At 47.9% G+C, this 15617-nt stretch overlaps 1 protein-coding gene across 3 annotated transcripts; it reads right to left on the reverse strand.

Annotated features, from left to right (window-relative positions):
- Positions 1-8651: 8651 nt before the first annotated feature.
- On the reverse strand, positions 8652-11299 carry Gpr84 (G protein-coupled receptor 84). 3 transcript variants are annotated; one of them, XM_013159052.2, is made up of 3 exons: positions 11198-11299; positions 10966-11050; positions 8652-10062 (listed from the first exon to the last, which is right to left on the reverse strand). In XM_013159052.2, exon 3 carries the CDS (start codon positions 10052-10054, stop codon positions 8864-8866), a length of 1191 nt encoding a protein of 396 aa, XP_013014506.1. In that variant the 5' UTR covers positions 10055-10062; positions 10966-11050; positions 11198-11299; the 3' UTR covers positions 8652-8863. The 3 variants fall into 3 exon arrangements, with proteins under 3 accessions (XP_013014506.1, XP_063110952.1, XP_003476066.1); XM_063254882.1 differs by having other exon boundaries at positions 10918-11050; positions 11198-11295; XM_003476018.4 differs by lacking the exon at positions 11198-11299 and having other exon boundaries at positions 10918-11062.
- Positions 11300-15617: the final 4318 nt, after the last annotated feature.

Below are 15617 nucleotides of genomic sequence, written 5' to 3' on the forward strand. Positions count from 1 at the left end.
CACTTGTGTCTTTGCCTGTTGTAGCTGGGGACAAGCAGTGACCAGGCTTAGCATCCTGGCCTCCCTTCTCGTCACCCCGAATGGCCCTGGGGAAGTGTGTCAGGGCCAGAGTTGACAGCTGGTGACCAGCAGTGATGTACAGAGTGGAGTTCTATCCAGCTCTCTAATTTGGAATTCTCAGAATTTCAGTTTCTTCTGTCTTCTGTTTCCCACTAGGAACAGAACTTTGGTGCCCTGGCCAGCAATTTTCTTTTGGGACTAACAGCAAACCCATCCTCGGCACCAAATGGAGCAGAGATGGGAAGCAAGAGTCTGAAGATCTCCCTCCCTTGCTCTCTGTCAGACTGTGGGCCTCTGACTTTCTGTTTGTGAGCTTTCCCCTCTTCCCCAGGGGACCCCAAGAGGGCCCTCCTCCCCTCTCTCCCTTCTTTCCCTTTGGCTGGGAAAGTGACTACAGCCTGAACCGTGCCAGACACCTGCCTGCCAGATGTGGCGATTCCGAGATTCTCCCCACCCTCCCCTATGTCTATCCTCTCCCCACCCCACTGAGCTCAGGCAGAGGGAGCCCCCCACCGGGTGATTTACTGCTACAGCCTCTCCTCAAGTGCCCCTTTAGGCTCCTCTTGCTCCTCCTGGTGTCCATGCCCCCTTTTTCCCACCACATCCTGCAGCCACCATCCTGGTCCAGCCTCCTCCCTTTCCCAGGGTGCTGGGCTGTGAATGGGTGGGGTGGGGATGATTGGCCTCTTTTGCACCCATGGGACAGTACATCAGCAGAAGGGCTGAGGACAGTGGCAGCCAGAGCTGATGTCATTCTCAGGAGAGGAGGAAGGGAGGTGGCCACAGAAGAGGCTGAGGAGGGAACCAGCATTTCAAGATTGTCTGCAAAGGAGCAAGAGGCCTCTGAGAACCTCTAGATAGATAGGCAAGAGTCCAGGATGGTGGCTGCCTGGCAGACACTGCAGTTTTGTTTCTTAGACTGGCTTCCAGACCTTGTCTCTAGATCTGTTTCTCATACGGTTCAGTAGATGCCCTTCGGCCCCTTCCCTTTAGATCATCCTAAAACACACTCTTATGAGGAACACTGAATGCCTGCCTTGCTCTTGTGTTTGCCCTCCTGTGTGTTTTCTATCAGTCTCTTTGTCTCTCTTCCCTTAGTTATGCTTCGCTCTCTGCTCACCTCCTAGCCTCCCTCTCTGTGTCAGTACCGTAGGGAACAGTATGATTCTCAGACCTCCCACCAACGCAGGCACTAAGCCCAAGGAGCTGCTTTTGTCCTTCCCCTTCCTCCTTGCAACCTGTCTGACTCCCAAAGGGCTCCACCGAGCCAGACCTTAGTGGTTCAGTTCCTGGTGGGACAAGGAATTGAGGCGATGGCTGGATTGAAGGGTGGCAGAAAAAGGAGAGATGGAGTCCAAGGAAGTGGGGAGAAAGGGTATAAGAAGATGGAACTTGGGGCTGGGGATTTAGCTCAGCGGCATAAGCACCTGCCTTGCAAGCAGGCAGTCATGAGTTCGATCCCTGGTACCGGTAAAAACGAAAAAGACAAAAAAAAAAAAAAAAAAAAAAAAAAAAGAAGATGGAACTGGAAACACAATGAGGAAGAAAAAGCAAGTAAGAGACAAAGAGGCAGGGGCTGAGGCTGAGAGTTAGCAGAAAGCTCGGATAACCCACTTGGAGACAGAGAAGCTGACACAAAGAAAGGCTGGGAGTAGAGAAAAAGAACAGAGAGATGGAAACGGGATGGTTAAAGCAAGAGAAGGCTGCTGGGGAGAGGGCAGGCTAGGGCCAGGCTGGTTCTGCTGGGCTCCCTCACCGTGGCAGACGATGCATCATGGCACATGGATGTGGTAGGGGTCTCGGGGTGATAAGGATGATTCTTGCAATACCTTATTTCTCCAATTTCTTTTAATGGCCTCTTTCTGTGAGGTACCCCAAACCAACCTCCCCACACCACCCTGTCTCAATTCCTGATGCTGCAAGGAGCCTTTGAATCTGTGTCTTCTGTATCTTCCCGGGAATCCTGTCTCATTTAGAATACAGGCCTGCTGGAATGTCCAAGATCCTACAATCCAGAAGCCCCATCCCCTCCCTGCCCACCCCCAAGCCTGCCCACCAGCTGCTCCTGTCCATCTTCTCCTCCCACTCCCCTGTAACTTCCCCTCCTCCACAGTGACCCCTCCTCCAGCCTCTGACCCCCAGCCTGCCTGGGGCCTGGGTCAGAGGGGAAACAAAGACAGGATTTATCACCAGCATAGAGGAGCAGCTAGGGACCAGGGGCAGTGGCTGACCTCTGCAATGGGAGGAAACAGCAGACCAGAGGCAGGGAGGCTAGGGTCCTGTGGCTCCTGCTCCCAAACTCCAACTTTTCCTGCCCAAGCCTTGCTCTCTCCTTGTTTCTGAGGACTCTGAAAACAGTGAATAGGATGACCTTGAGGTGACTTTTAGCCTCTGAAGGAAAACTGTGAGGAGGGAAAAGATGAGGTCCTGTCTTTTTTTTTGAGAAGGGATTTCACCATGCAGTTCAAACTGACCTTAAACTCCATTGAGTACTCCAGGTTGGCCCAAAACTCATGATCTTCCTACCTCTGCCTCCTGAGCTTCCAGGACTAGGAAGGAATTCAGCTATAATACTACAACAGATGAGATATATGGGAACTTCCTCTTAATATAAAGAAGGATTTTTCTTTTTCTTGTCTTTTTCCTTTTTATCAGTACCGGGGATCAAACTCACAACTGCCTGCTTGCAAGGCAGGCGCTTATGCCTCAGAGCTAAATCCCCAGCCCCAAAGAGGGACTTTTCAAGAACAGTTCCAGCCTTAGGGTTTTAGCTTAGTGACAGTGTCCACCTGGCAAGCATGAGGTTCTGAGTTAAATTCCTGGCAAACTCTCCTGCCCCCTCCCAAAAAAGAACAGGTCCAGATTGCTATTAGAGAGGAAAATAAGGGTCTTGAAAGTGAGGAAAGAACTTGCCAAAGGTGACTAGCTCAAACTCTTTTGAGAAAGCCTTCCTCCTGGAGATTCCCCAACTCCTAACACGAAAGGAACAGCCAGGCCCTGGCTTTGCAGTAAATATACTGCTAGCCTGAAATTGTCTCTGTTCAGTAGACAGGGTGTGTGCTGAAGCAGAGGGATTAGTGTGCTTCAAGAGTTTCTGAGAAACAACTGTGTATCTCCCGCAGTGCAGCTGCCCTTGGAGCCCCACCACAGGCCCTCAGGAATCTCAGTGCCTCAGAGGCCTCCACGCACTTGGCCCTGAGGTTCACAGCCCTTTCAACTCCTAGCATCCAACATCCAACTTCCTGCCTTCATCCCACTGTCCTGGGTGATAAGAGGGTGGCAGGAAGAGAAAGTGAGGTAAATGGACATTTCTAAACTATAATCTCAACATAAACCCCCCCAACCCATCTCCATCCCTGTCTGGTGACAAAAACTTCTTACAGTCTCCTCTCAAACTCCTCTGCAAACTGAAACCATTCATTCAATGTCTGATGAAAAGTCGAAAGTTGGAAATGTTAGTGGTAAGGGGTTATAGATGGGGTGGACAGATTGGGAGAGGACACAAAGATTGGGGAGGTAGTCGCTGGGTAAGGAAGAAACAGGAAAAGGGAGAAAAAGAGACTCTTTTTTTCATTACTCCCCCTTCCCCCAATTGAGGAGGCAGATTTACAGCCTTGGTTTGGGTGTGGGGGGGTTAAGCATAAGGAAGACAGATCTGCAGTTCTGCCCTCTGAGTGTCTGGGTACTTAGCTTTAACTCCCCCATTAGCATCAATCCCCATCTTGCTGCCCATCCGTCTTCTGACATCAGCTCCTTCCCCTCTCTGTAGCCCAGACTTTCTGACCCTAAGTGCCTCTTAAAGGGCCAGTCTAGACCCTTCTCTCTCTCTCCCTCCTCCCACTCCAGGCAGCAGTCTGGTATGTGCATACATGTGCACTGGAGCCATTCTCGCTAAAGCCAAAGTAGATAGAAGGCATAGTAGGGGTGTAGACTGTTTCCAGCTCCCTGTTCTCCTTAGAGTCCCTTACATCATGATCCCCATCTTTTTTCACTACCTACTCAGACTCAGGCCAAGTGCTATGGCTGGGCAGTGGTGAGGGGTTACATGAGTTTGACGCTGAAAGCTGGGGAAGGCATGTGCATCTACAAGCAGATCCTTCCTCCCTCCCTCACTTCCTGGAGGCCCAGGGCAAGGGGTGTCAAGAAGTACTGGCTGTTTTCAATTCTCAGCCAGCAGTGGGGGTGGACAGGTTGAGGTCTGAGGCTCCTAGGAGATGCCCTGATCCCCACATTCTTAGCCTCCTTTCCCAGGGATCTAGGCTGTGGGCTGTGGGAGATGGGAGATTTCAAATCTTCCTCTCCCTGTGAGGGAGGTGACAGGCCAGAGAAACCTGGCTCTGAATTCCTCGCTCCTCCCCCTTCCTCCTCAGCAACTGAGCTTAGGGGGCAGAAGGGAAGCAGGCTCTCTACAGATATTGCAACTGTACTCAGGGGTTCTGAGAATGCCAGGATGCCTGGAAAGTTCCTCCCCTAGCTGCCTTTGGGCCTTTCTGCTACAAAGCTCTGCAGGCTTCAGAGGGGTTCTCCAGAATCATCAAGCCCCTTTCCTGATATCTGAAACCCATTCTTCATCCCCTAGTGCTCCTCCTCTGGCTCTAGATGAAAGAGAAAAGGCTGGTGGGGGCCTTGGAAAGTGGCCTTGTTAAAAATAGGAGCCCCCAGCTGCATCTCGCAATGACCCCTTATTTATCACCTCCCAAATCTCACTCTCAAACAAGCATAAATATTCCTAATTCCTGAAGGCCAATCCTGAACTCGTAAATTTCACTGGGGAGGTGAGTAAGAGTGAAGCACAGGACAAGAGGAGACCACCGCAGCCTGGAGGAAGCAGGACACCTCCTGGGGGATACGCCGACGGGTCCTTGTGGAGGAGAAGGAGCCGTTTTGCTCAGTATTCTTCTCTGGGGGTTGATCTTTTCTCACTGCACGCCCTCTCCTTAAATGAAAACCAAAAACCCGTTTCTACCGTTCTACATCTCTCTTTTCTCGGCTATTGCCTTCCAGCTGTCCTTTCCCGCCTCTCCCTCCCACCCGCCTCTTTTGCACCTTTGCTCCTCTAAGCATTTCCCTCTCAGAGCCGTTGTCGAAATTTCTGTCTCTCATTTGGTCTGGACAGTGAAGTTCTGCCAAGTGCCCTCTCAGTACCCACTCCCCTGCTGCAGCCAGCTAGCCCCGCTCGCCCCTCAAACGCGCCTTCTCTCAGCCCGGCTCCCTTTCTCTCCTCAGCCTCTTCTCTCCTTTGGCTTTCTTTCTCCTGAGCCCTTTGTGTCGCTCTTTTGCCCCTCAGATTCCCCTTCGCGCTCCCCATCTTGTCTCCTTTCCTCTCCCTAGCCGACCCTGCCGCACCCTCAGACCTCGGCCTCCCTGCAGATGGTGGCCAGGGGAGGAGGGGACTTGGGGAATAGGTAGTGAGCGCGCACGGCACTTGGGGGGGCGGCTTGAGGAGGGGCGTCCTCCCTTGGTAGCTGTGCCCCCCTCCTTGCCTCCACAGAGCCATAAATCAGGGCTTAGGCGGTTTGGCCAATGGTAGAGAGACTCGTAAATCAGCCTGTCAAGTTTAGCCAATGAGAGGCGGCGCTAAATCAAGACCTGTCAGCGCTCGACCAATGAAAGACCCTGGGCTGACCATAAATCTGCCTGTAAGAGACAGCAAAAGAGAGAGTGTGCGGACGAGCAAGAGAGGCGGGGGCGGGGGGTGCGGGCGGCGAACCTGACGAGGGCTGGAGACAGGCAGAGGCAAAGCGAGGCGCGGGGCGGGGGAGAGAGACGCGAACTCGAGAGAAAAAGGGTGATAACGGAGGTACAGGAGACGAAGACAGCCTCCAGGAAGAGAGACGGACAGATGGAGGGAGACAAAGAGAAGCCGCGCGAGATAGTGTCAGGAAGTCAGTGATAGAGCCCGGCTCAGGAGGGCGACGGCGCGAGATAGAGACGACACTGACTCGCGCGCGAGCACACAGCACAGGGCCCCAGGGGCGCACGCTGCCCCGGCGCCACGCCACCCGCAAGACCATGGAGAAAGCCTTGCTTTCCTTGCGTTTCCTTCCCCGCAGTCAGTTCTTTTTTAAAGGGGATGGGGGTCGGCGGATCCGTGAGAAAAAAAGGAAGTTACTTTCTTGCTAATATCGGTCTGCTGTAGCCTCACAGTCCCCAAGGTTTCTTCCTGTGTCCCCCGAGTCACTTCTTCTCTTAAAAATGTCACCTGAGTCATACTTTCCAGTGACTGATAATTGGGAAGTCCTTCCGGAAGTCTAATTTAAGTCCTTATTGCTGCTGCGCCTTTTACTCTTGAGACAGCTTTTGAATTGCCTTCAAGAAATATGAAAAGTGAACCCTTTTACAACCCTTCAGGGAGTTGTCAGTTTTCAGAATCTTAGAAGGTCTGAATAGGAAAAAAAAAAAAAGAAAAAAGAAGGTCTGAATAGGAAGGAAGGACTGTTAGGGATCGCTTGGTGACTGGATCCTAATTTCAGTGAGGCAGCTGTTCTATAGTGATTAGCTATGTGTACTGGTTAAACTCTGCCCTCAAATCATGGCCATATAGTGTACTAGCCCTTTTGACCTTGGGAAGATTATTCTATTTGTGTTTCAGTTTGCTCATTTGTAAGAAAGATTTTAATAGATGCATTTAATGGAACTGTTAGGAAGATTACACAAAACTGTAATTTGTAGGATCTACATCTTGCAAATCGTGAGAATAAGGCACCCTACTGCTTCCTTGCCCCTTCACAAAGATCATGAAACCTGCTGGATTGTGGCGGTAGCATACCTGTAATCCCAGCACTTGGGAGACTGGAGAATCACAGGGAGCTCGAGGCCAGCCTGGGCTACATAGCAAGTCCTTGTCTCCCGCACCATCACCACCACTCCCGGGAAAAAAAAAATCATGAAACCCGACGCCCAGAGTGATCTGGAAACTGGTGGTGCAAACAAATTAGGAGGCAGCATTCCTGGGTTTAGGGGGTGTTTTCTGTGAAAAGATCAGTCTTGTCCATCCTAGCCACAGTTTTTTGTTTGTTTATTTATTTGTTTGCTTTTTGAGACAGGGTCTCACTATGTAGTTCAGGCTGGCCTTGAACTTACTTTGTAACCCAGGCTAGTCTTGAACTCACAACGATCCACGATCCACCTGCCGCAGCCTCCAAAATGCGCCACCACACCCCGCCAGCCGCAGTTCTTCCTGCCCTTGTTGGATCTCTAGACCTTGTTCTCTCAGCCATGGATTTGGGGGTAGGAAGGGTACAGCAGCCAAAAGTTTCACTGTCAGTATGGCTCTCACATTCCATCTCCAGTGCCTGCCTTGTGCCCTGGCAAAACTACCACAGATAGTAATATTTCATCAAAAATAAAAGTCTAGGCTAGGGGTGTAGCTCAGCGGAACAGCATCTGGCAAGTGCAAGGCCGTGAGTTTAACCTCTGGTACCAAAAAAAAAAAGTCTTATTCTTCACTTTTTCCCCTAAGTTTTGGGGTAAAGAGGGTGCAGATCCCTGGATCTTTGACCCTCAAGTCAGGCAGGGAGATCCACTGGACTTGCAGTTTTGCTGGTACTACCTGCCCTCAACCAGGAAGCCAGAAAGGAAACACAGAGAACCAGCGTCACCTGGTGGTCACAGGTGCCTTTTAGCAATGGGTGCTTGTGCCTACGGGAACCAGATGTTGGTTGTACTGGAGGGGAAGGAACAGTGTGGTTTTCCCCAGCCTGGCCCTTGAAGCATCTAACCAGAGCCTCTTTCATAAGTAAGAGGAGGGTGCTAGCGTGTGTGTGATGTGGACCTAGTGAATTAGCCCTAAAGGGAGAGACCCTGCTAGGGCAGCTGGAACCTATGTCTGTCTTCAATTCAGCTAAGCCAAGTAAGCTGAATTCTGTTTCTCCGAGAGCAAGGGATCCTTATCCACCACAAAGGGTGCCTTTGCACAGGACAAGGACTGGGGGCTAGATTTACTGGAGTGGATATTAAAGCTGGATTACTAAATTTTTTTGAAATGAACAAACCTGTTTGTAGGGATGACGGATTCTGACAACAGTAGTTAGGGTCAGGTGCCATTTCTGAGATATTAAACAAAAAGACAAGGTAGTTGGGAATGGTAGCATATGCCTGTAATCCCAGTACTTGGGAGGCTGAGGCAGAAGGATTACCATAAATTCGAGGCCAGATTGGGCTACATAGCAAAACCCTTCCTCAAAAAAAAAAAAAAAAAAAAAAAAAAGGCAAAATAACTATTCCTTTTGTTTGTTTATTTGTGTTTTTGGTACTGGGAATTGAACCCAGGTCCTTCTCACTAAGCTACATCCCTAGTCCTTTTTTATTTTTTATTTTGAAAATTTCTTGCTAAATTGCTGAAGCTTAGCTGAAATTTGTGATCCTCCTGTCTCAGCCACCCAGAGTGCTGGGATTCTAGGCATGTGCTACTATGCCTGGCTATATCACATATACCATTTATAACCTGGAAATTTCTCAGCTGAAGGCTATGTCCCTGGCCAGATGGTCTCTATTCTTACTCTGACATAGGTTCCCCCAAATCCTCAGCTGTTAGGTTTGGGCTTCAGTCCTGCCCTATTTCCTTTTTTCTCAGAGACCACACCTGTACATTAAAAGCATGAAATTAATTTATTAAAAATTGACAGTACTTCTTGAGTAAGCTAGGGTTGAATACTGATCAGAAGATGGAGAAACTTCATTTGGAGGATGGAGAGGGTGTGTCTGTGAAAATGTCCACAGGCCTCACTTTATAGATTGTCATTTCAGTGGCCACTTTGATTCTGGAGAAGACAGTCCTAGATTCCAGTGATGGGACACAGTCCTACCGAAGCCTGCGGAAACTCTGGGGTCCTCGCTTTAAGATGGATCTGTAAGCTTGGCGGAACTGGCGGTTCATGGCTGCATAAAGCACAGGATTGATGCAACTATTGAGCCAGGTGAGGTTGGCAGCAACCATGTGAACAACCCGGGGAGCTCGGACCTTGGCATCCAGAATATTGAGCAACAGGAAGGGCATATAGCTTAGGGCAAAACAGAGGAACACAGCAAAACACATTCGGGTCACCTTCGTAAACTCTGATGAAGAGTCCTGAGCTCTTTGGGCTCCTTTAGTCAGCTGGGACTTGGCAGATTCTTCTGGAGGGATTTTCTCTTCCAGATGTTTAGGTACGTTGTCCTTGGCCTGGTCTCTCACTTCTGATAAATCCTCTTCTAGGGTCTGAGTGGTAGCAGCACTGGCTGGCTCAGACGAAATCCCATCACTGGGCCCTTTTTGTGTCATCCTGCTGTCCAGCTCCTTAAAATGACCAGATATGGCCTCATCTATCCCCACCACTTCTTTGGAGTGGATGCTCGCCTGTCGAAGCTTATACTGGTCTAGTGCTTTTGCTGCTCGCTTCACCTGGCGATGGATGAGGCAATAGAAAACGCCTACACTGCTGAGCCCCAGCACAAAGTAGATGACCATGAGGATGGTGGTATAAGGCCGGCCTTTCAAGCGGTCAAAGCTGCAGGTGCAGACTACAGGTACCAAGACATAAACGGGCCAGAGGGGGGCAAAGCTGGCCACACCTATGACCCAGGTGCTCACCAGCGCCAGCACTATCCCCTTGGCACTGAAAACTTGGGGAAAGAGCTTAGGATGGGCAATGAGGAGGTAGCGTCCCAGTGCAATGAGGCAGAGGGTGAGGATGGAGACAGAGTTGGAAGCAAAAAGGAGAAGTCCAAATATCCTGCAGAAGGTGGCGCCACTGCGCCAGTGCAGGTGGAGGTAGGTGTCCACGGAGAAGGGCTGGAGGCAGGTGCAGTAGAGCAGATCCGCCAGTGTGAGGTTGGCGATGAGCAGGTTGAAGCGGGTCCGGAGCTTGGGCTGGATGGCCAAGGCCAGCAGGGTGAGCACATTGCCCACTGTGCCTGTCACAGCCACCACCACCCCCCAGCTGACAGCAATGTATCGGTAGCTCAGTATAGACTTGTCGTAGCAGGAAAAGGTGGTGTCTGAGGTGTTCTGCATGGTGGAGACTGACAAAGACAGGAAGGGAAAGAGGAAGAGGGAGTCAGAACCTGGACTTCTGCACTTGGGAGGGTGAGACAGGGGGACTGTTGTGAGTTCAAGACCAGCCTGAGTTACAAAGTGAGCTCAAGTTCAACCTGAACTGTGTAGTGAGACCCTGTCTCAAAAAAGACCAGAAAAAGAAGAACCTGGACTTCCATCTAGTCCTTTTTTTTTTTTTTTTTTAAATGAAGATTGAAGTCATGACCTTGTGCTTGCCAGGCAGGAACTGACAATATCTCCAGTCCCAGAACCTGGACGTCAGCTTAGATCTCTTGAACAGTTGTGGGTCTCTGAGTACCCCAAATGCTCCTGGAGCACCTCAGTTCACCAGCCTCCAAAGCCATTCTCTTTTTTTTTGGTCTTTTTTTCGGTACCAGGGATCGAACTCACGACTGCCTGCTTGCAAGGCAGGCGCTTATGCCACTGAGCTAAATCCCCAGCCCCTAAAGCCATTCTTAAACCTCTTCATCTCATGGCCCTCAACTCTCTTTAGAGTCCCTTAGTTTTTTCCTATTCTCAGAGTTCTCCAAATTCTTATCAGAATCTCTTATCTAAATATGTTTTAAATCTGTCTTCCTCAAACCCTAGGCCTCTTCAGTATCCATCCAGATTATCTCAATAAACCCAGCATCCTTCAACCTTTCTAATTCCTTTGCCATTGGCAGTGACTGCCAGGATCCCCCTTTTTCGTATTCAGGATGCTGCTACAGTCTCCAGCGTTCCTGTTACACATGCACAAAGGCCTTGGGTTTTCTGCTCGTTACCACCTGCGTGATGAGGAGACCAGGGAAGCAGAGGCAAAGCCTCTGACAAGTACTCACCTTAGTCTCTGTCTTCAGTTTCTCCCCAGTGGGAGAAGTCTGACTCACCTAACAGCAATCCTTTCTGGTAGGCAGTCGGACGTTAAGTGGGATGTAGTCTGCTCTCATGTCTCCTGTTGCACTAACTAAAAGACTAAGAAACTCCTCAGTTACCCAACCTCAGCCACTTCCTCCCCCACCCGCTCTGGTGGGTCCTACTCATTTTTTGTTGACTAGTGAAATCTGGACTTCTCTATTGAAATTCCCCCGGCTGCTTACTCCAGAGCTGTCTCACTCTTACCTTTTTCCTTCCCAAGACCCATGCTGCTTCCTTCCCTTCTGTGTGTGGCAAGACACCTATAAGATCACTGCTGAAAACTCTTGAGACATGGAGACAGTCTTCAGATGGTCTGGGCCAATTCTCAAGGGACTGAAAGATAAAACAGGGTTCCTAGAGCACTTGGAGGAACCCTAGAAACTCTGGCTTGTTTTAGGGTAACACTGCTTTTCTTCTCCGCAGAGTTTGCGGATTGTTCAAGCCAGAGGTGCCCTGTGACATTCTAACACATCTGAGAAGCAAAGATGGATTAAAAAGAGTGAGGGAGAAAAAAAAAAGAGTGAGCTGGGAAAAGAAGCATCTAAGACTCTGGTTTCATTTCCTGCAGGGACTCAGGCTCCTGTTCCTTCCTTCCTTCACTCATTCATTCAGTCCACAAATCTCTATGAGGCACCTACTGTGCACCAGATTCTAAGCTACACAATGAAGGTATTAGAAGGTCTGATACAAGGCCTTGTGCACAGTCTAGTGAGGAAGACAACTATGTAAATACGAAAATGCTTAATTGGTCCCTTAAAGCAGAGGAACCAAATCTGGCTCGCCACCTCTTTTTGTTTGTTGTTGCCCAGGCTGGCCTCCAACTCCTAGACTCAGACGATCCACCTGACTCCACCTCCTGAGTAGCCAACTAGTGTGTAGTACCATATTATTTTTCGCATTTTGAAATGTTTACACACCAGGCAATTTAGTGAGAATGTCACACACACACAAAAAAAGTGTAGGGATGTAGTTTAATGTGAAGGCCTTGGGTTCAGTCCCCAAAACCATCAGAAAGAAAAAAGGAAAGGAAAGGAGAGGGGAGGGGAGGGGAGGGGAGGGGAAGAGCTGGGTGCAGTGGTGCATGCCTGTAATGCCAGCATTTGGGAAGACTGAGGCAAGAAGAACATTGAAAACTCAAGGCCAGCCTGGGGCTACAGAGGGAGTTCAGGACCAGCCTGGCCTCAGAGAGACACCCTGTCTCAAAAAAAAAAAAAAAAAGTTCACCAAATAATAATCCTAGAAATGCCTTATACATTAAGTAGAAAAAAAAAAAAAGAAAGAAAAAAGAAAATGGTTACACATTTTGGGCTGGTGGTATTGTTCAGTTCTCAGTGGTAGAGCACTTGCCTAGAATGTGGGAGACCATAAATTTGATCCCCAACACCACACACACACAAAAAAGATTACATTTTAAATGGTCATAGTAAGTACCTATATAATATCCTGAATTTTGTTTCTCAATCACAGTTTAAAATATTTATAATTTCAAAAGAAGAAGAAGAAGAAGAAGAAGAAGAAGAGGAGGAGGAGGAGGAGGAGGAGGAGGAGGAGGAAGAAAAGAAGCAGCAGCAGCAACAGCAGCAAAACTGGGCAGGGTAGTGCACACCTGTAATCCTGTACTTGGGAGGCTGAGGCAGGAGGACTGCTGTGAGTTAGAGACCAACCTGGGCTACAAAGTGAGTTCAAGTCCATACTGAACTGCATAGTGAGACCTCATCTCAAAAAAGACAAAAAAAAAAAAAAAAAAAAAAGAAAAGAAAGAAAGAAAAAAATACACTAATGAACTAGTGTACTAGCTAGATGAATGTACTTTGAGACCATACTCAAGTGAAATAAATCGGACACGTGTAAATACCACATCGTTTCTCTGGTGGGAGAAACCAGAAATGTAAAAAAGGGCCAAAATATATAATAGATATTATTGTGAAACGTGAAGAAAATGTTCAAATGAGAAGGGACTAAAGGCAGGGGGAAAGGAACCAGAGGAAAAAAGAAGAATAGAAGCAACAAATGGAAACAACATTTTTTAAATAAAAACGGGAAGGGCTGGTGATATAATTCAGAGTACAGCACCTGTCTGACATGTGTGAGGTCCTGAGTTTGATTCCTGGTACCAGAAAAAAAAGAAAATAAATAAAGAGAGAAAGAGAGGCTTAAGGGAAGGCATAAGAATAAGAAAAAAGGCAGCAAAATGTATCATGTAAAGCTGGGGGTGGTGGCGCATACCAGGAATCCCAGTATTTGGGAGGCTGAGGCAGGAGGATCACTGAGTTCTGGGCCTGTCTGGGCTACATAGTGAATCCAAGGCCCACCTGAACTATGAAGCAAGATTCTGTCTCAGAAAAAAAACAAAAAACAGAAAACAAATATCATATACACATTCTTTTAATGAAGAATGTTACTGTGTATATCTAAAATGTACCAGGCCAGGGGTACAGCTCAGCAGTAGCACTCTTACTTTGAATGCAGAAGGCCCTGGGTTCAATCTCCTGCACCACCAAAAGGAGATGGGGAAGAAAGAAAGAAAAAATTAAAATACCAATAAAAGGGATGGGAATATAGCTCAGTGGCACAGCACCTACCCGGCAAGTGCAAGATCATGAATTTGATTGCCAGTACCAAAAACAAACAAAAAAAGTATTGAGGTTTGCACTAAAGTATATCATGGACTGGGCTGGGAATTCAGCTCAGCAGCACAAGTTATTATTATTATTATTATTATTATTTTGGTCTTTTTCCTTTTTATCGGTACCAGAGATCGAACTCACGACTGCCTGCTTGCAAGGCAGGCGCTTATGCCGCTGAGCTAAATCCCCAGCCCCCAGCAGCACAAGTTCTTGCCTGACAAGTATGAGGTTGTAAATTTAATCACTGGTACCAAATAAAATAAGATAAAAATAAAACAAAATAAAAAGAAAAAGTATATCAGGAACTAAGAGAAAAGGAGCAAGCTGTGTAGGTGTTGGTCAGGAAAGGATTCACAGGGAATGCCTGAGCTGCCTTTTGAATGATAAACAGTAATTTTTCTTAAAGATAGGCAGCAGGATATTCCAGATAAAGGGAGCAGGGGATCCTAGCACTCTGTGAGGCTGAGGCAGGAGGACTCCAAGTTCGAGCTCAGCCTGGGTAATTCAACAATGCTCCTCCAAATAAAAATGAATGAATGAATGAATCAGTCAATCAGTCAGTCAAGGGGGTTCTGGGGGTGTGGCTCAGTGCATGGATCCAGCAGGGGGTATGAGGAAGCAACAAAGAGCCTGGAAAGGCAAACAAGAGAGGGACCCAGGAGGGCCTGTGTATCATGTCAAGAAACTGGAGATTTCCGTTTTTGATTCTTCTTCCTTTTTTTTTTTTTTTTTTTTTTTTTTGGCACTTCTAGATTAAACTCATCCTCATGTCTGCTGAGGAAGTGCTGTGCCACTGAGCTGCACACCCAGTAACCCCCATTCACTTTAAACTTTTTTTTTTTTTTTGGTACAGGAGATCAAACTCATGACCTTGTGCTTTCCAGGCAGGTGCTTATACCATTCAGCTAAACCCCTGGCCCTAAATTTTTTTTTTTTTTGTCTTTTTCCTTTTTATCGGTACCGGGGATCAAACTCATGACTGCCTGCTTGCAGGCAGGTACTTATGCTGCTGAGCTAAATCCCCAGCCCCCTAAATTTTTTTACATTAGATTTTATTGGTATATATTGATCAGTACACAAAATGATCACAATGATCATAGAGACTTCCTTTACATTTTGACATACAATGTTGCTACATTGATCAGGCTGGCTTTGAACCTGCTATATTCCTGTCTCAGTCTTCAGAGTAGCTGGGATTCTATGAAAGCACCACCCTGCCTGGCCAGGTTTTAGCAGAAGGCTTTGGGGAAATTTGTAGTCAAATTGCTATAAGAAATAAAACATTAGCCGGGCGTAGTGGCTCACACCTGTAATTCTAGCACTTGGGAGGCTGAGGCAGGAGGATCACTGCGAGTTCAAGACCACCCTGGGCTACAAAGTGAGCTCAAGGCCAGCCTGAACTGCATAGAAAGACCCTCTCTCAAAAAGACAAAAAAGAAAGAAAGAAAACATTGAGCTGGGTGTAGTGGTGCACACCTGTAATTCCAGCAACTGAGACTGAGGCAGGAGGATCTTTGTGAGTTAGAGACCAGTTTGAGCTACAAAGTGAGCTCAAGACCAGCCTCAAGTGCATAGAGACCCTGTCTAAAAAAGAAAGAAAGGAAGAAAGAAGAAAGAAAGAAAAGAAATAAAACATTGCCAGCTGAGGTGGTGCATGCCTGTAACCTCAGCAGTTGGGAAGCTGAGGCAGGAGGATTGCTGTAATTCAAGGCCAACCTAGGCTACATAGTAAGTTAAAGGCCAGCTAAATTACTGAGTGAGACAAACAAAACGATTAAAAAACAAAAATCAAACAAACAAACAAACAAACAAAAAAAAAAATCGGTGCAGGAGCACACACCTATAATCCTAGTACTCTGGAGGCTGAGCAGACGGATTGCTGTGAGTTTGAGGTCAGTGTAGGCTACAAATTGAGTTCAAATTCAGCCTGAATTGCAGAGTGAGACCTTGTCTCAAAAAGAGGGAAAAAAAAAAAGAAGTGAGGCCTGCAGGCCCGA

Source organism: Cavia porcellus, unplaced genomic scaffold (genome assembly GCF_034190915.1).
Source record: "Cavia porcellus strain 051 isolate PalLab524CR breed Dunkin Hartley unplaced genomic scaffold, mCavPor4.1 scaffold_8, whole genome shotgun sequence".
NCBI classification, from domain to species: Eukaryota; Metazoa; Chordata; class Mammalia; order Rodentia; family Caviidae; genus Cavia; species Cavia porcellus.